Source organism: Sordaria macrospora, chromosome 5 (assembly GCF_033870435.1).
Source record: "Sordaria macrospora chromosome 5, complete sequence".
NCBI lineage: Eukaryota > Fungi > Ascomycota > Sordariomycetes > Sordariales > Sordariaceae > Sordaria > Sordaria macrospora.
Window position 1 is genome coordinate 2142727 of NC_089375.1, and position 21527 is coordinate 2164253.

At 50.8% G+C, this 21527-nt stretch overlaps 5 protein-coding genes and 1 non-coding gene across 6 annotated transcripts; 1 reads left to right on the forward strand and 5 right to left on the reverse strand.

The window, feature by feature from the left end:
- Nucleotides 1-110: 110 nt before the first annotated feature.
- Nucleotides 111-4621, reverse strand: SMAC4_00026 (uncharacterized protein). Its single transcript, XM_024655285.2, has 3 exons — nucleotides 1664-4621; nucleotides 1296-1610; nucleotides 111-1225 (listed from the first exon to the last, which is right to left on the reverse strand). The coding sequence occupies exons 1-3, from the start codon at nucleotides 4549-4551 to the stop codon at nucleotides 283-285; spliced, it is 4146 nt and encodes a 1381-aa protein (XP_024510971.2). The 5' UTR covers nucleotides 4552-4621; the 3' UTR covers nucleotides 111-282.
- A 409-nt stretch (nucleotides 4622-5030) lies between these two features.
- Nucleotides 5031-5238, reverse strand: SMAC4_00025 (uncharacterized protein; the record flags this gene model as incomplete). The annotated part of the gene is made up of 2 exons (XM_003351436.1): nucleotides 5031-5126; nucleotides 5155-5238. The coding sequence occupies 2 exons, from the start codon at nucleotides 5236-5238 to the stop codon at nucleotides 5031-5033; spliced, it is 180 nt and encodes a 59-aa protein (XP_003351484.1).
- A 1131-nt stretch (nucleotides 5239-6369) lies between these two features.
- Nucleotides 6370-8993, forward strand: SMAC4_00024 (uncharacterized protein). Its single transcript, XM_003351435.2, has 2 exons — nucleotides 6370-7701; nucleotides 7821-8993. The coding sequence occupies exons 1-2, from the start codon at nucleotides 7065-7067 to the stop codon at nucleotides 8387-8389; spliced, it is 1206 nt and encodes a 401-aa protein (XP_003351483.1). The 5' UTR covers nucleotides 6370-7064; the 3' UTR covers nucleotides 8390-8993.
- An 8122-nt stretch (nucleotides 8994-17115) lies between these two features.
- Nucleotides 17116-18272, reverse strand: SMAC4_00023 (uncharacterized protein; the record flags this gene model as incomplete). The annotated part of the gene is made up of 2 exons (XM_066089368.1): nucleotides 17116-17670; nucleotides 17750-18272. The coding sequence occupies 2 exons, from the start codon at nucleotides 18270-18272 to the stop codon at nucleotides 17396-17398; spliced, it is 798 nt and encodes a 265-aa protein (XP_065947181.1). The 3' UTR covers nucleotides 17116-17395.
- Nucleotides 18273-18870: 598 nt separating this feature from the next.
- On the reverse strand, nucleotides 18871-18943 carry SMAC4_13825. Its single transcript has one exon. It is a non-coding gene; the product is annotated as a tRNA-Lys (tRNA).
- A 610-nt stretch (nucleotides 18944-19553) lies between these two features.
- On the reverse strand, nucleotides 19554-20501 carry SMAC4_00022 (uncharacterized protein). The gene is made up of 2 exons (XM_003351433.2): nucleotides 20113-20501; nucleotides 19554-20018 (listed from the first exon to the last, which is right to left on the reverse strand). Exons 1-2 carry the CDS (start codon nucleotides 20389-20391, stop codon nucleotides 19971-19973), a joined length of 327 nt encoding a protein of 108 aa, XP_003351481.1. The 5' UTR covers nucleotides 20392-20501; the 3' UTR covers nucleotides 19554-19970.
- Nucleotides 20502-21527: the final 1026 nt, after the last annotated feature.

The following is a 21527-nucleotide window of genomic DNA, read 5'->3' on the forward strand; positions in this document are numbered from 1 at the left end:
CCCGCCGCTGCCGCCCGGGATTTCAGTGGGGACAGGTCGCTGATTGCGGGGTACATATCCGGGGTGCCGGGGAACAGCCGGGACAAAGGACCCCAGCTCACTCAACAACACTTTGTTATTCAAGTAATTGATATATTGCAAAAACTGACTCAGAAATCCAAGTCATGAACCTTATCAAATATGAAAACCGTTAATTCATGATATCCAAAATGGACCCACTTCATCATCGCTGCACTCGCGCTATCCGTCAACTCCCGCCAGCCTGTAGTGCTCCGAGAGACATTACTTCCTCTGGTGAATCTGCATCTGTGCATATTGAACCGAAAGCTGCGCTATCAAATCCGCAGGTGTCAGTCTAGCTGGCATGCTTGCAGACGGCGCACTCGGCGCTTGTCCCCGGGCAGCGCCCGCCGTTCCCACGCGATCCTGTGGCTCTCGTGCCGAGTCTGGTGTGTAGCCCGGGTACAGGCTTGTAGGGCCATGGAATATGGCATTGCCACCGGTATATATACTAGGGTCATAGGTAGCTTGTGCCCGCACCAATTCCGGTTGGTAGCCAGGGTGTTGTGCTGAAGCGCTGAACTTGGCGGCTTCTGTAGACGACCCGGTACTGGGCGTGAAGCTTGACCCAGAGCTTGGGGTGCCGGGGAACGATGTGCTGCTTGGTGACTCCGAGCTTTGCTGGGAGTTCGCACGGCCCGCTTGGTGGACTTCCAAACGGAGAGCGTCCGGATTCAATGGCTGCCGATGACCTCCTCTGCCTCCCCGACCTGCAACGTGGCTCCCTCCCCGGACGCCGACGAAGCCGCCGGCGCTAGCGGCATGCCTTAGCCTTATCCTCTTCTCCTGCTCTCTAACCTCGAGAAGCAGTGCCGAAGTGGCCACGAGTCGGAAACTTTCTAGGTCTGTAGCGACTTCACGCTTCCAATACTCTTTGGGCTTGCCTCGCTTCTCAAAGGCCACATAAAAGGAGGCAATGCAGAGCTCCAATGCGTGGAGCTCCGATGTGGCTTCCTCAGGCGGAGAGGAGGGGCGCAATGCATTTGTCACCATTTTTGATATGCGGACGAACGTATCCGACAGCTTGGATGACTTGTCTCGCTGCCGCCTGCTCTGAATGCCTTTCTTGTTGAGAATAAATCCTATGACGACTTCAAGCTCTTTAAGGGGCCGGGTTGGAGAATCAGCAAACTCCACCATGGCGTCCCTTATGGCGTCTTCGTATCTGATAAAACGGCAAATCATGTTAGTTGATGGCAATCATGGGCAGTTGTCGAGGATTTCCCGTGACTTACGATTCACGTATCCGGCGGGCTTCATCAAGACGGTGTTTCCACCGCACTTCCCCAATAGTGCCAATACGCTTCAACAGGGATCTTTCCAGCTCATCCCAAAACGAAGGACCGTCCGATAGTACTTCGAGCTTGATATCTCTGGTCCATATCTTCGTTTCGTCCACGGCACGGTAAAGCTTTCCCAATAATTTCTTCGATGCATAGTATTTGTACCGCGGTGTGTCGTCATCATCATCATTGTCTGGCTTGAGGTACTGCTCTTCCAAATCAATCTTGGACTTGTCATGGATTTTAACGTCTGGCCTGTTCACAAGGCTGGGAGTCATCATTAGCAGGGGACAAAAGCCGGATTGTCTGTTGGCACTTACAAATCAGGCCTATAACGAGGTGGCCTTGGTAGCTCGGTGATATCCACATGAATCCCCGACTTGGAGAAGTCGACCGCTTGGGAATGCAGCTCTGCTAGTTTGAGGCAGTCCTCATCACCCGTACCCTGGTCCCGTACGTCCGCCAGGATCATGTGCCGAACCGCAATTACCCCCAGGTGATCGGCCTTCATGAACTCAACGAAGAAGTCGGCCATGTCCTTTGACTCAATCTCTCGGTTCAATTCCCGCGGCGTGACGCGTGGATAGTCGGCGGCTGCAAAAGTTTCGAGTTTGGAGACGATTTTCTGATCCCATATTACGTTGAAAGTGTCGCCATCCAGGTCGCCGCCCGACAACTGACTAGGCAGGTCACGTTCGCCATTTTGGCTGAACACGATGCAGTTTTTCAGTTCTCTGAGAGGGTGCCCCGCCGGTGGAATGACATTTTGGGCAATCTGAATGTCTCCGGGGTGCAAGGCAGGAGACCTGGTCACCACAACTGAGCCAGAAGTGGGAGGGTCTTTGAAGCGATCGTCTACGGTCTCATAGGTGACGTATACTTCGCCTTCGCGCAATAGGCCTGTCTCGTCCATGACACCAAACAGAGTGATGCCACGGGGAACCGGGATCCTCGCCTTGTGCTTAAGCAGGCGCAGCTCTCTGAGCACGACGGATTCGACGATACCGCGAAGAAACTGGTCCTTTCGGTAGTCGATGTTCATTTTGTGAACATCTTTGAGAAACTGGCCAAGGTGAACAGAATCTCCGACACACTGCAGCTTGAGGAAGGCCGCCACGTTATGGACGCTATTCGTAATGGCCCGAAGACGTTGAAGTTCCTTTTCTTGGAGCCGGACGAACCATTTGGCAGGGGCGCCCATATCCTCAAGAATCTTTATCATCTGACGGTTCAACATCAGAGGAATCGGCTTTGAAGCCATGTCGCAGATCTCGAGATGTTCCTCATCATGGCTGCGGAACTTCTCCATAGAGTCTCTGATACAGATTTGCCTTCCGGGGAGCCGGGCATCAAGAGCTAACATGCCCTTTGCTCCAGCCCAGCGAACCTGCAAGCAATTCGGATAGCCCTTGGATGCGGGTATCTCGCGATGAATTACTTCTAGAGCACCTTGCGATATTTTCCCGACGCCATCACTGAATACGCGTTTGCCGCGCTTGACGTCATTTTGCCTTATAACAGCGATACCGTGGTCGTGGAGCGATACGGAATACGGTGTCTCTGAGAAGGCCTGGCCTATGCGTGCAGCACGTCGCGCTGGTGATCGGATATTGCGGAAATCACCCAACCCCTCAATGATGTTTTCAGATATCCTCAATACACCGTTGTGAATGAAGGGCGCCGAAAGCCAGAGGCTATGTGCTCGGAGAGAGGAGTGGGAGAAACCGAGGAATCTGTAAACCCGACCACCGACGGAAATGCCTTTGGTCAAGACGTCTTTAAATCTCTGGTATATGACGTCCATGGAGACTGTCGAGTTGAAGAAGAGGTCCTGCCCATCCTCTTCACCAAACTGGACACGAAGGAAGTGATCCTGGTGTTCTGGGAACTTTCGAAGGATCCTGTTCATGGCTTCCAGTTCAGGTCCGTGAAGTTCGATCCTGGTTGGCGTGACCAGTGCCCGATAGATCTTGGTAAGACCAGATGGGATCTCGTCGTTCGGACGCAAGGTGTAGCTCTCGCGCAAACGCTTCTCGGTTTCTTCCAAGTGTTTGATGATGCCTTCGACGTCGAACTGAGCAAGCTGTTCTGAGCCTGAGAGGTTCGGCGACGGCCAGTCGATGGTTTTGAAGAGATCCTTGAACGCATCAACCGAGATGGGATCCTGTCGCTGACCTGAGCGCTGGGCGGTTTCGAACATAGCCGCCAGGCGTTTGGCTAGGTTTAGCACGGTTGTCGGATGAAGATATGATCTGTACACCAGCGCTTGGAGATTGAACAGCAGGCCGTAGGGCAACGTGCCTTGACCTTCGTAGTCCGTCAGAGCCTGCCTAAGCCTGTCAACGGCAACCGGATATGTATCTATTGAAGAAGCTCTCTGAATGGGAAACTTATAAGGCGTGACCCAGAAAATTTCCTGTTCGCCTAGTCCTTTCATGGCAGTACGGAAGTCCGTATCCTGGAAGCGCCCCCGATTCGACATTAGATGTTTGTCCAGGACTTTGAAGTGGTAGACGAGACAGAATTTGGATACTGTGGCGTGGTTATGATCGCATGCCTCGAGGCGCACCCTCATGGGTTGTCCGGATAGACCTGAGGAAAGTGGCGCCGAGAGAAATTTTGGCGCGTATGTCAGAGTGACGGCGACGTCTCCATCAGTTGACCAAACGAGTTCTTGGATGCTTCGGTATGGGATGCAGACCTGTGATCCATCCAAAGAGGTGATGACGAGGTCGTGCTTGGCGAACTTTGCTGAGACGCGCAGGGTGGACGACCATTCGGTGATGAAGGTCAAGTTACCGTTGATGTAGGACCAATGTCCGCAGTCAAGTACGTTGGCATCAAGTGCTGAAGTTGGAGTGCGTGCAGGCTGCGTTTTGTTGTTGGCATTCTCCTCCCACGCCTTCTTCCGCCTTTCCTCTTCTTCAGCCTCGTGAAGAATGCCGTCGACCAAGTTCTTTATATCCTTTGGCTGGGGGTGGCTGACCTTGCAATAAGCCCGCTGATTCATGATATGAAGACGGGAGTGTATCCTGAGGAAGGTCAACGCGTCAGTGGTAGTGACAAAAATAACCTTCCCCCAGCTTGTGTTGGATCGTTTATTGCAGTCATAGCAACGAATACTGAGCCTGTCTAGGAGCGGCTTCAGGTGGTTTTTCAAGCTTCTCTCGGAAAGGTCTCGAGGAAGGTTATTGACGAAGACCTCCATGGCGGGCGAAGAGATGCTTTGCGCCTAAGGCTGTCAAGCAAGTATCTGTGAGGCTATGAGGTCAGCGTTTGGAGTTTAACATGTTTTAGGAGAACTTGGAACCCATTGACCAGGGAAAAGCTCACCCATATGCGCTTCAGACTTTGGGACCGAACGTAACATGCGCTGACAACAGGCTGGATAAGGGTTGTTGACAAAGTGAAGTGAAGATCGGGACAATTCCGTCTGCGCGCCGAGGAATTGGACGTATACCCGAAATGCGACAGGGGTGGAAATGAAGCTGTTGATTGTGCGCCAAAGGCTCCAACTTGGAGGGCGGCCAAGCGAATTGAGGACCTTGATGGCTTGATGTTGGTGGACGGGTTCTTCCTTGAAGAGTCAGGATGGGGGGTTTTGAAGACAAGATGAAGGAGAAACAAAAAGACATCGTTTGTCGAGGAGACTGAAAAAACGATTGTCGATGGAGTGAAGGGTGCTTTTCACGTCGTTGATGTGTCGATGTCTGCCGTTGCCCGCGTCAACGTCCCCGCTTGAGGCTGGGCATCTCTGGTGGTGACAGGCCGGCCGGCGGTTAGCTGTCAGGCTGGAGCAGCTGTAACATACCGAAAATGGCACAGCCTGGTGCTGGAGGCCTACGGTCTGTGTTCCCACAGCACAGGGCTGCCAATGATGGTGTGTCTGGTTCATTTTGACTGGGTTGGGATTTGTGCAGGTGGTGGTGGTAAACGAGTTGGCAAATGTATGAGGCCCTTTTCATGCAAGGGTGTCGTCGCTTTTGATGTTGTCGTTTGTTTGTTTGTTTGTTTGTTTGTTTGTTCCTTGTCTGGTCTGGGCAATAAATGACAAGCCGGCGACTCGCTGAAATCGGCGGGAGGCATCAACAGCTCTGTCTTATTGTGTCTTATCGATAACATTGAGCTGGGGGGAGATCTCGACTGTCTGTTCCCCAGAAGGTAACTGTGCTCGAGCATCCTCTTTTTAAATTGCGACGGGACTCTGCAGCATTGATATGATGTTACCCGGATTGCAGAAGCTTTGTGACGGTTGTCTTTTTCTTCCATCCGACATTGTTCTCGGACTCTGTAGACTGTTACAGCGGACAAGCACATCGGGGAAAGGAGCAGCAAGGGAAGGTCGACAGCATGGTGGATCGTCTTGAATCGGTTCCATTCGAGCAGTTTTCTGCCTCAAGTCCTGTAAATAGTTTCTCAAACACGGTTCCATCGTGTCGGAGAACCTCCAGGAGGCAGCGAGGATTTTGGCCATCTGACATGTCCGAGACAATACCGTTGTCGTGAGAAGTTGGCTTTGGCTCGTCACTGCTACCAACACTTCAAAGGGCTGACAAAACCAGGAAAGACAGCCAATCAAAAGACACCGGCAGCTCGGAGGTCAAGACTTGGAGCGGGGCAGTGGACTTCCCGATGACACCCCGCTAAATGCCCCCACTACCCCGCAAAGCCGCTTTCTTCGAATTTTCATTTGTCGCCCGGAGACTTGCCGGTGGGCCGTGACAGTTTCTCGGATTTCTTGGACGAAGCTTGGCCGACGTCCCTGACTGCACTAACAATTTCACTCGAACGACATCACACACTCGACGCCTTCATCAACACATCGCCCGGTCTTGCCAAGACACGGCTGGTAAAAGCCGTGGAAAATACGGTCAACGCTGAAAGCTGCGGTCGCCAGGTGCCATCAGTGAGGGGCATTTTCAAGTGATGAACCTTGGGCAATATATTTTTCTTGAAGCGAACCAACACCATCCCGTCGTTAGTTTGCCCGGCTTTGTTCACTCTGCTTCCGCCATCGAGGCATACATATGTATCTCTTCTCTTAATATGTATCTCTTCTCTTAATATGTATCTCTTCTCTTAATATGGAACCTCTTCTCTTAATATGGAACCTCTTCAGCGTCATTATCTACAACCAACTCGTGTTATTTGGCCCCAAACATTACCTCTCTATGGTACCAACCTCCAAGCTCCGTCCCGGAGCCACCTCGTCTACCTACCAGTTTACATCAATATTGGCCCCGGACCTAGGAATGAACGTTACAGGTCAAGGTGCTCCGGCTACCTCCGAGGTTTTGATCGCCGCCGTCGGTCCACAATGGCCCGGATTTCCAATTGCAAGGAATGACAGTGTCCATTATGTACGCTAGCGCCAAAATGCGTCCGGTGAGCAGCACGAGGAGAGCACCAGGCCGGTACTACACGTTATTCGCCGAGTAGCTCGAGTTCCATAATCCGGGGTCCAACAAGGGGCAACCATTGGACTCGGGACTCGGACATATCACGGTTGTCGGGTGAGAAAGAAAAGCAAAGATCTGCTGCTGACCCCTCTGCCCCTCTTTGCTTTCTGCCAGTCTGCCTTATAAATGGAGTCTTGGAGCTTCCAGTTCCAGCTTTCGGGTAGCTCCCCGACTCTCACATTTCCTTGTTTACTTAGCTCTCTTCTTCATCTCCCTTCACACATCCACTCACCCCTAAATATCCCAAAACCACAAGCCCAACATGCCCCCTTTCCGCGCCGAACACATGGGCTCGCTCTTGCGGCCCGAAAACCTTCTTTCCGTCCGCGAAGCTATCCGCGACAAGGGTCTCTCCCCCGAGGAGGCTGGACTCCCTGCCGTCGAAAAGGAAGCTGTCGGCAATGTCATCAAGCTCCAACAAGAACTCGGCTTCAAGGCCGTCAACTCGGGCGAATTCAACCGCACCCGCTTCTGGGGTCTAATGTGGGACGAGTTCGACGGTACTGTCGCCCTCCAAGAAGCCGAGGCTAACATGTTTCGCCTCTACCACCCGGACGTGGTCAGCTTGATCGAGAAGGACCGCAAGGTGATGCCTGGCGACAGTGTCATTGCGGGCTCCAAGTTGAAGCACAACAGGGAGACGAGCAAGTCCAACTTGCACGAGTTGAAGCTCGTGCAGCAGTTTACGCCTAAAGAGGAGTGGAAGAATATCAAGCTTACGATGATCACGCCCGCCTGGTTCCATATGCGATATAAGCAGGGCAAGGCTTATGCGGAGGGAGTGTACGCGAATGATGAGGAGTACTTTGCGGATGTGGCCAGGGTTTATCAGCAGGAGCTGAAGATGCTTTATGAAGCTGGGTTGAGGAATGTTCAGTTTGATGATCCTGGTTTGGCTTGTATGTGCAACCCCTTTTCATTTCAACTTCATCCCTCCTACTACCCTTCCGTCACTTCTTCCATCCGAACATCCAATTCCAGCCCACCTCAGTTCCACAACTAACCCCCTGCCCTCTAGACTTCTGCTCCGAGGAGTTCCGCGCCGGCTACGCCTCGGACCCGGAAAATACCGTCTCCGTCGATCAGCTCCTCGACTCCTACATCAAGCTCTACAACGAGTCCCTCTCCCTCCTCCCCGCCGACTTCCACACCGGCGTCCACCTCTGCCGCGGCAACTTCATCGGCGGCCGCCACTTCGCCTCGGGCGCCTACGACGTCATCGCCCAGAAGCTGTTCACCGAACTCAACGTCAACACCTTCTACCTCGAGTACGACACCTCGCGCGCCGGCGGGTTTGATCCCCTGCAGTACCTCCCCAAGAATAAGAACGTCGTGGTCGGCGTGGTCTCGACCAAGTTGAGGCAACTGGAAGACAAGGAGGAGGTCAAGAGACGCGTTGAAGAGGCGGTGGAGTGGGTGGCCAAGGGCAGTGGAGAGACCAAGGAGGAGGCGAGGAAGAGAGTGGCGGTTAGTCCGCAGTGTGGGTTCAGTACCCATGAGAGCGGATACCCCTTGACTGAGGAGGATCAGAGGAAGAAGTTGAGGCTGGTGAGGGAGGTTGCGGATGAGATTTGGGGAGAGGCTTAAAGTCTGATTAGACTGGTTGGAGTCAGGTGGTTGGAGTCAGGTGGTTGGTTTGCCTTGCCGCATCTCCAACAACGGTGTGGTAAAAGGTTTAAGAGTCAAGGGCAAAGCGTCTTCAAGAGGTGAAAGCGGGCGGTTGGCGTATAGGGGTTGTCGTTTGATTGGCATGGGTTAGCGTACTGTACTGGATATCAATTTTCAGCTTGGCATGGGTCAAAAGGCTTGTCGCTGGTTTGGGTTCGTCAAAATAATGAAATGCATTTTTTTTCCCAGAGATACAGTCTCTTGAACGAGTCACAAAGGGTTATCTGAGCGGTGTGTAATTGACGTCAAGCTTGATCGCCGAACTGAAACCGTCGAGCAATATACAGTCCACTCACCATTGGTTTGTCTGTTGGCTCACAACTTCTTTGTCGGATTTCCTAGCTGGTTTCTTGGTAGAGATTGATCTGACACAGAGCACGTTTATCCCATGGATGAAATACGCTGAGTTGATACCAAAGGCATACATACTATCAATCGATACCTATGTGGATGTAATCACTTCAGAGGTGTTCAGGCGTTCAGGACGCGCTTGATAATTCCACTCAGAGTGACCAGCTGCCAGCTAACAACGACTCAGCATTTGGAATGTACTCATGTGGATCACTAGGTATATGAATGTATCATTAGACCCGAGTCTACCGGTTAACCTAGTATATACCTGTGCGTAATACGCCATTATAGCTTGTGGCTCGTGCAATTTACAATCCAACCGAAGGTAGAAAACATGGATGGTAGGAACCAGTGCTCAGAGGCAAAGCTCCGAGAACCCGCAAAGTCACGGAACTAATAGAAATGCCACCATTCTGCGAAATACCTCGTGTCTTCGCCATAAAGCCAAAGGATGGGCACAAGAGCGCCATACTTTTCCCGTGTAAGGAGCTCCATGTTGACCCCATGCTCAGTGAAGAACTGAAAAAGAAGTCCATACTCCTTCAGAACAGGTTGCATTCCCTTCTCTTTGCTACTTCCAGGTATCGCGGTCTCTCTAACCAGTCTCGGAAATTCGTAGTGCTGCAGAAGGTCAGTAAGTTCATACTCATAATCTCGTATAAACTGATCCAGAAGCAACTGGAAACTGTTGTTCGGGTGTTGAATAAGCATGGCTTGCTCTAAACACTACCGTAGAAGCCTCAAACTGCCAGTGACAAGTACACTCGAACGGGGCGTGTCCGGCGACTCCCAGAGTCTGCGACTGGAGTTATCTAGCCACGCCGCAATAATGCGGGTGACAAATGTGTCAAAATCCCCAAGGACAACTTTGGGGTCAGCTCCTCTCTCCACCAACAAATCTGCTGTTTGTCCCAATCCTTTTGAGACGGCGACGGATAGTGGTGTCATTCCATCATTGTCCCGGGCTTCAATATTGGCTCCGGAATTAAGTAACAGCTCAATGGCATCCCTCTGTCCCTCATATGGACCGCACGCCGAATGTAAAGGTGTCTGGCCACGTTTGTTGGTTGCCTCAGTTTTAGCTCCCCAGTCGATCAACACCAATATCGGGTCCTTTTAACCTAAGTATACGGCCTTGTGCAGGGCGGTGCTGCCAGAAGGATCTGCAAATTCCGAGTCGGCGCCGCTCTCTAGAAGAAACCGTGCGACCTGATGAATATCCTTATACCCCATTGAAACGCAGAGATGGAGAGATGGCCGGCCACGGGCATCCACCGCGTTGAGATCGGCACCTTTATCCAGCAAGAGCCCAATCACTAAAATCTTATTCGACGAGGGAGTTCTTGACAAAATGACATCAAGAAGAGCAGTCTGACCGTATAAGTCGTCAACGGCCTCGATGCATGTCCCTCGATCCAATAGCAGTTGCACCACGGAGACCCTCGAGGTTGTATAAGGACTGCCGTATGAAAGGCTGTCCATCCCTTCTTGCGAGCCCGTAGATTGGTATGACTTCCTCGATAAGTGACTCCAGGTGATGTATTGTCGATTTTCGCTCTGTTCGCCTCCACAATATTATCCCCATAATCCAATAGCATGCGAATCATCTTGTCCTGGTCGCTTTGGATTGCGTCGAATATTGCGAATGCTATGTCTTGGAGTTGATGTTCAATCATATGCCCTGTGCATTGTTTAAGAACCATCCTGGTTCAGTCGATACATCCATGCTGTGCTAATGCCGCAAGCAGGCTTTTGCCTACCCATCCCTCCTTTCAAGGTTGGTTCAACAAGCCATTCTTCAAAAGAGTGAGCAACATGCGCTCGTATTCATCATGCTCAAAATGGACGTGAATAAGGGAGGTTTTGGGGGCAGACGGGTTTTCGCCTAAACCGAATATCGATTTTTTCATCAGCTAGGCACCCACTTTTTCCGCAGCATTTGGAGGAAGATGGCTCAGTAACAACGACGCAGTACCATAAAAGCCAAACCCAGCGGCAAGTTGTACTGCTGGCCAAGCACTATTGCCTCCATGCTGCTCGATTTCCATGTCGACTCCCGTTGCTAGATGATGTTTCACAACGACATCGCATCCTGTAACGGACGCAACTCGGAGAGGCGTGATCTCCAGTCATTATAACCGTGGTAGAAGTAACGAGAGAGTCCATCTTTGTGAGGATCACAAATCCAGAGTGCGGATGTCAAAAAGGCCTGATCGCCATCAATACTCCCGCGACTGAACCAGTAACACATATCCCACAACCAGCCCGCTCTGCGATATAAAGGAGTATCTTTCCAAGTAGAGTCCTCATCTCCGTCACATGAACCATCCCTGCTGAGCATGTACAGGTATTGTACACTGGCTCGGGCCCACTCGACATTTACGTGTTGTACATGGATAGGAGATTCCCATCGTGTGTTAACTTGCGACTGAGAAACGAGCACGGAGTACCCAGCCTGATACTTTGCTAACAGGAATTCTTGGGCCGTTCGGGGAAAGAAGTACACCTGTTCGCCGTGAAAACAGACGAATAGGCCGCATAATTGTCGTAGTCGATCCTTGAAGTCATCCTCTGATTCATGGTCATCTTTTGGTGAGATACCGGCACAGGCGTTGAGAGCAGCCTTTATCTCGCTCACATACAGTGGCCATCTCGCTCCAAGGATGAGACATACTGGTCTGCGCACGGTTGAATGCTCCGTTGATCTGCTCAGAAGCTTTTCATATGCATCGTTTACAGACGCTGGTAACGTCTTGATAGCAGATTCAATCCCGTCCGCAGTCTTTTTCAAATATTAGTATCGTAAATCGTCGAAAAGAAGGGCTGCACAAAGGTATGTGCGGTGTTCAATTTTGAGCAGCGAGTCCCCAAGTTTCTCCTTCAATTCAATGTGCAACTCGTTTTCCTTGGCAAACTCTTCCACGCGATGTTCAATGACAAGGTTGACCTCTTTCCTGATATCCTCGCATTGATCCTTTTACTGATATCCTCGCATTGATCCTCGCACAAAATTCAAACGTATGACGGAGCGACCTCTTTCAGGCGTCCAAATTGGGAGGTGCCAAATACAATACACACGACGGGGCCGCTTTTTTGTTGAAAATCGAATCTTCCAAGACCCTATTTTTATATGGAATGTTATGTGTATTGAAAGACTGAAATTTAGTCACCAAAACGGGGGTTTTACATGCAGTTGTCATAGGGTGGTCTGGACTGTCAGGGTCAGGGTAATGTATGAAGGGTGGGTGTTTGTAGAATTGGGGTGGGTGTGCTGAGAATCACCCGAAACGATAGACCAACTGCTGCTTGAGATTGCTGAGTCTTTGAGAAGCTGCTCTGTTCTGCCCCCGGGGGACTAGCAGAACATACTACGTATGAGACCTGTGCCTGCGCCCTGCGCATGGTATCCTAGGATATCCTTCCGAAAGTACTGCTGCCGAGTAGTGTTCTTGAAAGTACCCAGCCTTTCTATTCGTGGTCTCGAGGGAAGTTTTTCTGTGGTAGTACTCTGACTTCGGTGGAGAGTCCAAGGGAGTTACCTGTGAAGATGCAGGAGGTACATTCTCTCTATACAGGAGAATGTGTCGTGAGCCGTCAGTACTGAAATCCGACCCAAGGTTGCGGGCCCTAAACCACCACTCTAGGGCCTTCAAGGTAGCGCCATCCCTCTGCCAGTCATCATTTATACAAAACCTTTCCCAGGTCGCCATCTCCTCCATGATGTCAAATAGTTCTTTGGAGGCGCGACGTCGCAGATAACCAGTGCATCCTTCCAACACCAGCGTCAGATAGTCCGTCCCGTCGGGGTAAAAATCCTTGGTGGAAGAGGATCTATGGCAGACTTGCTCGGCTGTTTTCATGTCCCAAAGATAATCCAAGCCCGATTCTTCTGCCCTCCGCCAAAGATTGGCTTCGCCTGTTGATATGTCCTGACTCTTAATGGTAAGAGGATGCCCCAAATGACCCGAATTTGACGTCGCCGCCTCTGCTCTTGCTCCAAGTCCCTTGTTGAACAACAATCGAAAGGTTTCTGCAAGCAGGCCCCTAAGTTCCATATACTTGTCCTGAATTGGCCCTTCACTTGGATCAGACACTTTTCGTTTAAACCCTTTCTGTTTGAGCCTTTTCAGCATTTCCGCATGTTCCCAGCACACATTGTACTTCCATGTTTTGCCATTTTCTTTTAGGAGGTCTGCGGTCAAGTCAGTCGAGACATTGAATAGTCGCTCCACAGCCTCCTGGTTCTTGTGAAGAGCATTCCGGTCTGGCCAGCTGGCTTTGTCGTTACTTGATCCCGCAATAGGCCCTTCTTTGGCTGTGCTATGATGAGCGATTCCAGAGGCAGTGGTCGAGGCAAACCTTTCCAGAATTTTGAGTATAATACGCAAATGTCTTTTCGTCCCCAAATCGACCCACATATGGACAGCAGCTGAGAACGGCGTTTCTCCATCTTGGTCAATAACCTCGAGGCTTGCATCAACGGCTAGCAACATTTCCACAAGATCTTGTATCACTAGATCTGGCAGAGACTGGAGCGAGTGGTATTCGGGTATGCGGATCAGCTCGTGTAGAGCTGTTTTTCCTCGCTCATCCTTGGCTGCATGGTCAGCTCCCTGTTGTATGAGTAGTCGTATGATCGCGCCAACGTGTCTCTCATGTCTTGAATCATAGACTCGTAAAGCCCTGACGGCTAGGAGCAAGGGTGTCAAGCCTGAATCGGTAGCCACGTTAACGTTGGCCCCAGATCCAGGAGTAGTTTAACCATTGCCAAATCCAGTTGCTGGACTGCAAGGCACAGTGCATTGCGACCGGTTTATTTGAGCCGATAGTCGATAATTGATCTGTTGCCATCTCCAAGCATCAGTCTTATGCTCGCTTCTGCCTCCTTCTTTGGGATGCCCGTTACAGCCCATGAGAGGATCCGGACTAGCAGCTCGTCATTGGCCAGTTTCAAGAGCCCGGCTTGTGCCAGTAGGCGCAATGTTCTTTCGGTCTGAATGATCGTTACGGTGAACATAGGAGAGACAAGATGCATCACTCCTTGCTCATCGCCGTATTCTTCTGCGTCCAAAGACCTTCTAAGAAAAAAAGCCAAAACACCTCCATCTGGCCTTGGCGCTACTTGTATAGACGTCCATCGCCCATTAGCGCAGTTACCGTCAATATTGAGAGTCTTGGAATTGGTGACCCTGACAATCATGGCCTCTGCTCCAATTGACAGCGCTCTATGAAGTGGATCGGAAAGGTCGCTAAAGTCTTTCCACGGGGACGAACGGTTCGGTGGTTGTGTGGTGTTTGCCGCATGTACAACGCATGTAGGGACGGTGGCTGTTGTCGTAGTGCCTGGGCTGTTCCACGTTAACATGCCAGGGAATTCGTCACCTCTAGGTTCGCGCTTTGTAGTGTTCTCCTTGTAGCAGTGTTCGAAATGTCGAGACCAGCTGCCCGCTCAATAGTTGCAAAAGTCCGGGTTGATTTTCCCAAACAAGCCCACCGGGGATGCGTCATCACCGAGGAGATTCAAGTAATGTACACAGGAAGTTAAGAGTTCTCCATGTGCATCAGCCATGTGGAAGCTGTTTTTCCAGACTGAGGTCATTTAATTTGGGATATTGACGCTGTGTGGCTGATCATGGGCATGACCATAAGAGCCAGTGCCGGATAGCAGAAACTCACAAGCAGTCTGGTGCAGGAAATGAACCTTGCCATGGTGAAAGGACACGAATAAGCCACAGCTAGAACGTAGCCGCTTTTCAAAATCCCGGTCATCCTCGTCCAAATGCCGTACAGTCGATGTTAACCGCGATGTTCATCTCCGAAACAGCCAGCGGACGAAGGGCAGCCAGGATAATGCGAAATGCTTTTCGAGCCATCACCTGATCTCGGGATTCGTGGAGTATTCTCTCGTATGCTTCGTTGACATCTTTCGGCAGCTGTTCTATAGCCTTGATAATGCCTTTGGGCGTCTTCTTTATACTTAGATTTCCCAAGTGTTCAAACACCAAGTAAATCCAGAGGTTGGTCCTATGCTGGATGGTGAGCAGTTGCTTTCAAGTACCTCCTTGACACTAGGCTGGAGCTCATGTTCATTCGCAAATTGCTCCGTCTTGAACCTGATGACATGGTTGATCCCCTCGCTGATGATGTCCGGTTTCTGCTCGCCGGGTACCCGAACAAAAGGGATCCACTTCGTAAAAGCATGGAACTTGTCGATTATTTGATCGTAAGGGCGGCTGGTGAGAAGAATCCTCAACTGGCTAGCAATATTGTGGATCAGGTTTTCGCACTCAATTTCCCAGCATTCATCCAGAGCATCCAGTACAATTATTATTGGCCCTGCCTCCTGATCTTGTACCGTATCGAACAAGACTCTCCACAGTGAGTTTGTCGAATGAATGAGGCCTTTTCCGTTCTTATGATATTGCTCCAGTGCATGTTTGACAAGGGAACCCTTCTGGGAAAATAACAGATGGAGTAAAGCACAGAGAGCTTGTCGCATGGTGTTTTGGTCACCGTCCTTGAAGTAGAAATAGCACGAGGTGGCAGACCGAGAGCTTGGGGCGGTAGGGAGAAATTGGTCAATCAGATATTTGGACAAGACAGACTTGCCGCATCCGGGATCTGCTGAGACCAGCAGCGGTCCTGGTTCCGCCTCCAACTATGCTTTAAAGTTGTCGTGTTGAAGAACCCATTTGCATGTATTCTCCACTCGATCCTCGACACGGTTCTTGTAATATTCGTATGTGACATCCTTGGTGCTGTCTGTCAAACGGAAGAGGTGCAGGCATTTCTTTTCTTTCTGTTGCTATCCTGCGAATTTCCTCAGCAATCTTGTTCGTCGCCGATATCGAATGAGTGATAGGTAGCAGTTTCGATATTGCGAATGTTTTCAAGATCTTGACCAAACCTGCTCTCCTCGTCCTTGATGACTGATATAAGCTCCTTCCAAACGCCGGGCGAGGACACATCTTCGAGATAGCGGCTAAAACCTCGTCGGTTGCACCGGAGGACTGTTCGAACTTGGAACTCGAGGAAGTGTCGATACAGAGAAACGAAATGACTTTCGACCTCGAGTTCTACAGCCGGTGAAAGAGTCGATCCAGTGCCAGGCCGTAAGATCTGAGGCTGCAAGGCTGACCAGAAGCTTATCCTCGAAGTGACATATGCAAACCCATCCCTGTTGGTTTCATCGGCGAGCATGGGGCTAGTCAATAGCGGGAGGACAATGCAGACACCGGCCCATATTATGGAAGCCTCAGGTGAAGCTCTGACAGCCTGTTCGATAAAATCCTTCATGGAGACAGCAACGTTAGCAGCTGCATCAAGCTTCTCACGGGGAAGAAACTCCCAGCCGAAAATCCTGTACTTTGATTGGTTTCTCATGAAACCAACGCCGTGTAGGCTCTCGTTGATTATTCTTTGGAGTCGGGGTTCCCTTGACAGTTGACCATTCTCCGCTGGCGTAGCGTTTAACTGGACATGCCCCATTTTCTGCCCAGAACCTAATCACCAAACAAGAATGTCAGTAAAGGTAAGTTAGGTTTTTTGAGCAACAGAAAAGTACGGGTCTTACTTTGAGTGGAAGCGAGAAGAACCTCGTACTCCATTACGAGGTCTGGGTGAGTTTCCTGCAAGGCGATATATGCGCGGTCCCATAGAGAAAGCGGGATCATTGAATCTTCGGATGACGGTCTGTTCTCGAGTATTTCTACGCCTGCTGCGCCTCTGGACAGCTTATATTCATCATTTTCGCCTATTCTAATGAATCGCTTTTTGGTTGAAGAATGAGAGGTGTTGCAGTGTCAACGGGTGAATCCAGGTTTGGTGCGGTGGACGCAAAAACTCGAGGCTTGGGACTTGGCGACGCAATCCCGTCAAGGGCCTTTGTATCCGACCCAGTCGCTGCCAATTCCCGAGCAAAAAATATGATGGGAGTCTCCTCCCTGTCACTCCCATTCCCTTTCAGATGTGACTGAGGATCTTCGGGGCCTGGATTTTCCTCTAGCGTATCCCTCGAATCTGGGTGCCTCTGGAGGTCTTCTTCGCCAAGTTGAGCATTGGTCATGGAAGTGGCAGACGAGGCATCCAAGGTTTCCTTCTTGCCGGAAATCCTGCTCACAATCTTCTGCAGGCCCCAAGGACCACCATTGCGTGGACTTGCGTCGCCATCTCGTCGATCATGTTTTCTGCGAAAGTGCAACATAATAACGAGCTCATGTATGGAATTTCTCGTTGTCGTGGTTTCGAACCTTGGGACGGCGTGGTTGCAAGATTCGGGTCTCTGTTCGCGGGGGGACCGGATCGTCGTAGGTGAGCCTAGTAAGATGTATAAGATGATTCGAGGTGGCGGCGGGGACCTAGGGGGAAAAAGGGGATGTAAACTCGAGGTTTTCGGTGTACCAACTCGAGCCAGGGTTGTAGGGATCAGGTTGAAGTCCAGCTGTTAAAACGCATCATGGGCTAGCTAAAAGCCGAGGTGATTGGGTTAACGCCAGACGATACCCTTGCCAGATGGAAGAGCTGTGCATTGCCGCCAAGGTGGTTGTCTTGATGGCAAAGGAGCCACCAGACACCTTAATTGTACCTCACTGTCATTTCGGATTCTGAGATAACATCAGGGCCCAACCCGCCGGTGTGAGTTTCCCCTGGGTAAATATAAACGGTTTCCACTATTGTCTGAGGACCGGCGTTATTCTGGGTCCGTCCTGTATTGTCACCCCCCGAACGGACCGCAGACGCCGGGGACGACAGCGACGAGGTCTCAGCTAGCCGAAAGATCTCATTGTATCCCGTGGGCACAAAACCCAGGCGCGCGAATGTCTTCTTTCCCGCAGGCGTTGCCGTGAGCGCTATGCATCAAGGAACCATCTCGTCAGTATTGATATCTCCCAAAGAATCAGATTAGCAGAGCTTTCGAGTCCAACTCACCAGAAAAGCCCAAAACATCCCACCTCCTCTTCCTCTCCCCCACCTCAGCATTGAATGCCTCGACCCTCCTCTGGACCTCCTCCAATGCCATGTCCGCAAATCGCATTTTGCCGTCTTCGTAGCCTCGCACTGTCATCGATTCCTCGGCGTCCCATGCAGCGAAGCGTTCAATGTGGAACACATGCAACCCAACCTCCACAGGCGCCTGCAGCTGCTGCAAATCTCTTCTCCCTGCGTCCACGAACATCTCTTCGGCATCAATGTCAACCTCCTTGATCTTTCCCACGAGCAAGTCCTCCCAGTACTTCTTCGCAAGAGGAAGCACGATGATGATCCCCACTGGTTGTTCAGAGTCATCATCGCTAGCAGTGAAGCAGATTGATAGCACGGGACAGGCGTCTCGCCAACTTTGGAGGCGCTCGTAGGTCAACGGCGCCGGGTACATCTCCTGGTCGGAAGCGTAGATGGTGCGGAGGAGGTCGTCGCTGATTCGACTGGTGTGAAGGGGTCTGCGTGTGGCCATGGTGGCGGAGGGAGTTCTAGAGGGTCGCAAAACTGCGAGCTGAAAAGAAGATGCCGTTGATGATTCGCTCTGGTCTATGTTCACCGCTGCAGTTGACGGTAATGAGAAGTCCCAAAAGCTGCTAAGATTTTGGAAATGTCGAAATGTTTTGAAGGTCCGCCGAATGGAAAAGGACAGCCCGGCAGGCAGCAAAATTGAGGAGAGTTGACGCAAGGAGGGGAGCGACAATGATAACTTGAAGAAATTGCGTGTGATTTCTTTGCGGAAGGTGCAATTGGTGTTTCTTCGAAATTGTCCAAGCCGCCAGTGCAGCTTCCAGCGCTTTCGGGAGACTAACAGTGCGGCACTAACGGCTGTCCATGCATACGCCTCCAACAACTGTTAGGGAGTTAACAGAAGTATTCCTTGAAATGTAACGTGGCAATCAACACACACAAAAAATCACACCGATCTCAAAGCCCATTGCGCAAAGTCACTATCACCACAACAAACGACAAAAACTAAAAAGAAATCAGGATCAAACAGACACGCCCAAGAATGGAAGCAAAATATGCCAAAAAAAAATATGACGTTGTCCTAGAAGGAACATCGGGAATTGAGCCCGACGTGGGGGTCGAACCCACAACCTTGAGATTAAGAGTCTCACGCTCTACCGATTGAGCTAGCCGGGCAGCGAAAGCTGCCATTAGATGATATTGCAAACCAAATTTTACACTTATATTTGCTTTACTTGCTGCGCCGAACTTCCAAAAAAATGTTCTCGAAGAGAAATACCACCGCGCCGAGGTGGTCACTCTTCGTTTTGACACTCGAAAATTTTCCGCAGAGCCTTCAGCTTATTTCCTCATACTTAAGTTCTCTTCGGAAATGTTCCTTTTCTTTTTCATTGCCCCAGAGGGTAGCCACACTCACCCATCCACATTCCCGAACACTACAAGCCCCAAAGAAACCGCGCCGATCTGCGAGGCTCAGAATCATAGGAGCTTTTTATCTCCCGATACATATGCCGAAGCATCGGAACTCAATTACATCCACGGGAGGAAGGGATCTACAGGTACCTACACACGAACCCGATCCGATGCTCAACTGATAAGAAGCACGACATGAACATCACGCAGGTCCCGAACCCAAAAGGGGCCACGTTTGTCGTGACGTGTATGCCACTTTTGGGATCTGTGATATGTAGGAAATTAGACTTCAAGTTGCGTCGAGACATTCTCACGGTAGGAGCCCGAAGAGTTTATGTATGATCCAGGAAATGGATGCAAATTGTAAGAGGTAGAAAAATGAGTGTATTGATCACCAGGCCTTAGTGATCGGAAAAATAGCTACTTGAGAACAGAAAACAGAAAAAAGGAATAAGATCATAACAGGAAGAGGCTTGCAAAAGGGGGAGGAAAGTAGAATCCATCCATCATCCATCCATCATCCACCTATCAGCCCATTATCGTTTTCCACGTCGTCATCCACCGCCATCATTCAACCCCCAGCCGTTTTCGCTTTTCGGTTCCTTTCGAAAACCCAAAAGCCCATGAAAACCAAGACCCAAGACCCAAGATCATCAGCTTTGTCGTCCAGGCGGCGATAGTTGTACTGCTGCCAGTCTCAACAGAAAGGGGCTCCTTGCTGCAGAAGGGCTGCTGGACAGGCAGCATTTGCATCGGCATCCCCTAAACCCTGCTGTCGTCGTTGTGGGACTTAGAGGAGGCACTGGACGTTGCCGATGAAGATCAAGCTGTTGCCGTTCTGTATGGAGAAGAAAAAAGGAGCAAATGTTAGAAATGCTAGATACCCAAGGTATAAAAGGATGCGAAGAAATGGGGAAGAAATAGGCTCTTACGTTGACAGCATTGCCATTGCAGCACTTGACGTTGTTGGAGCACTGGCCACCGATGACACCGACAGTGCAGGAGAGCAGGGCGTTGACGTTGACGCCGAGCAGGCCAGCGATGACTTGGGGGAGGAGGCCCGTCGGGGGCTCGCTGTTGCAGCAGTAGGGCTTGTAGTCACCGGCGCAGGTTGAGGGAGTGACGGGGGTCGTGCGAGAGACGAGCTCAGCCGGAGCCGCGGCGGCGGTCATGGCGAGAGTGAGGAAGGTGGCGATGCTGGAGAACTGCATTTTGACTGGTTTGGGGTGGTTTTGAAGATGGTTTGAAAGACGGGTTTGAAGGTTGAAAAGCTGATGGTTATCTGAGGACTGAAGACGCTGATGCTGATGAGGATGAGAATTGAGACCCCAAGACGGACGAGAGAGGTGGTTCTTATAGACCTTTGGACCTCATTCCAAATTCTGAGATAGAAGACATCGCCGATCAAACTTGGATAAGTTCTTCGGTCTTCCCGGTTCTCTCTCTTCCCGGCCGCCGTGGCTTGGTGTTGTTGTCGTGTTGATTTACCGACACTCGTCATTTCCAAGTTTGGCATCTGTCCCCGGTATCATCGGGATCCAATGGACCCAAAATCTTCGGGTTGTGAACCAAGGAACATCACAAAGGGATCATCAAGTTGACTCCCAAAGGGGAAAGGTGAGGAGAACGAGGCGCAGAGCCTCCATCAGTTTGTTGAAAATTGGACCACGGTAACCAACATAGTGACTACGGAATCCGGAAAGAAGGATGACGATCCTTTGACTATTGAATGCTGCCACAGCCGAACAGGAGACATACCACGCTCAGTCCATACCTGAACTCAACACTAGTTGTCTTAGGGACGCGGTTGGAAACGCATGAGTGACGAAGGTGGCTCCAACCGGGGTGGGGAGAGCCTCATCAGGGGTTGTATTCAGTCTCGTGTTCTGAACTCCTAGACATGCTCTTTGGGAAGCAGTGTATACCCAGTGTCTGGAGATCTGAGCTGTCAGACGCGGGGTTGGTGCAACATAGATTGATGGGGCACTGACACCCTGTCTCCTGGGATGGCAGCGTAAGTCTATAGAAGTCTGGACTTTGGGGTACAAGAAATTGAAGATCCAGTAAGCAGGATATGATCTTCAAGATCCAGTAAGCAGGATATGATCTTCGCGATAATCAAGGGGGATCATCGGCCGTGACCAAAGTGGTAATGGGTGACTGACTGTGTGTTGGGCGACTTTGACACGTTCAGCACCTTCCGGCCCTCTGAGCCGCGAAGTAACTACCAAACTCGATTGGCAGAGGGATTGTGAAAGACGGTGACACATAACCAGCGACACTTGAAGTTCGGTTGTCGAGTCCAAAGACAACAAACAATGGCCAAATGAACCCGGTGGGCTCGGCC

Excerpts from the sequence above, each read along its gene's own strand:
- SMAC4_00026 (XM_024655285.2), bottom strand. The coding sequence starts at position 4,551 with ATGGAGGTCTTCGTCAATAACCTTCCTCGAGACCTTTCCGAGAGAAGC. Across the intron at positions 1,611-1,663 it reads CCTCGTTATAGGCCTGATTT|CCTTGTGAACAGGCCAGACG; the intron begins GTAAGTGCCAAC and ends GATGACTCCCAG. Across the intron at positions 1,226-1,295 it reads GCCCGCCGGATACGTGAATC|ATACGAAGACGCCATAAGGG; the intron begins GTAAGTCACGGG and ends CCGTTTTATCAG.
- SMAC4_00024 (XM_003351435.2), top strand. The coding sequence starts at position 7,065 with ATGCCCCCTTTCCGCGCCGAACACATGGGCTCGCTCTTGCGGCCCGAA. Across the intron at positions 7,702-7,820 it reads TGATGATCCTGGTTTGGCTT|ACTTCTGCTCCGAGGAGTTC; the intron begins GTATGTGCAACC and ends CCTGCCCTCTAG.
- SMAC4_00022 (XM_003351433.2), bottom strand. The coding sequence starts at position 20,391 with ATGCAGTTCTCCAGCATCGCCACCTTCCTCACTCTCGCCATGACCGCC. Across the intron at positions 20,019-20,112 it reads GCAATGGCAATGCTGTCAAC|AACGGCAACAGCTTGATCTT; the intron begins GTAAGAGCCTAT and ends TTCTCCATACAG.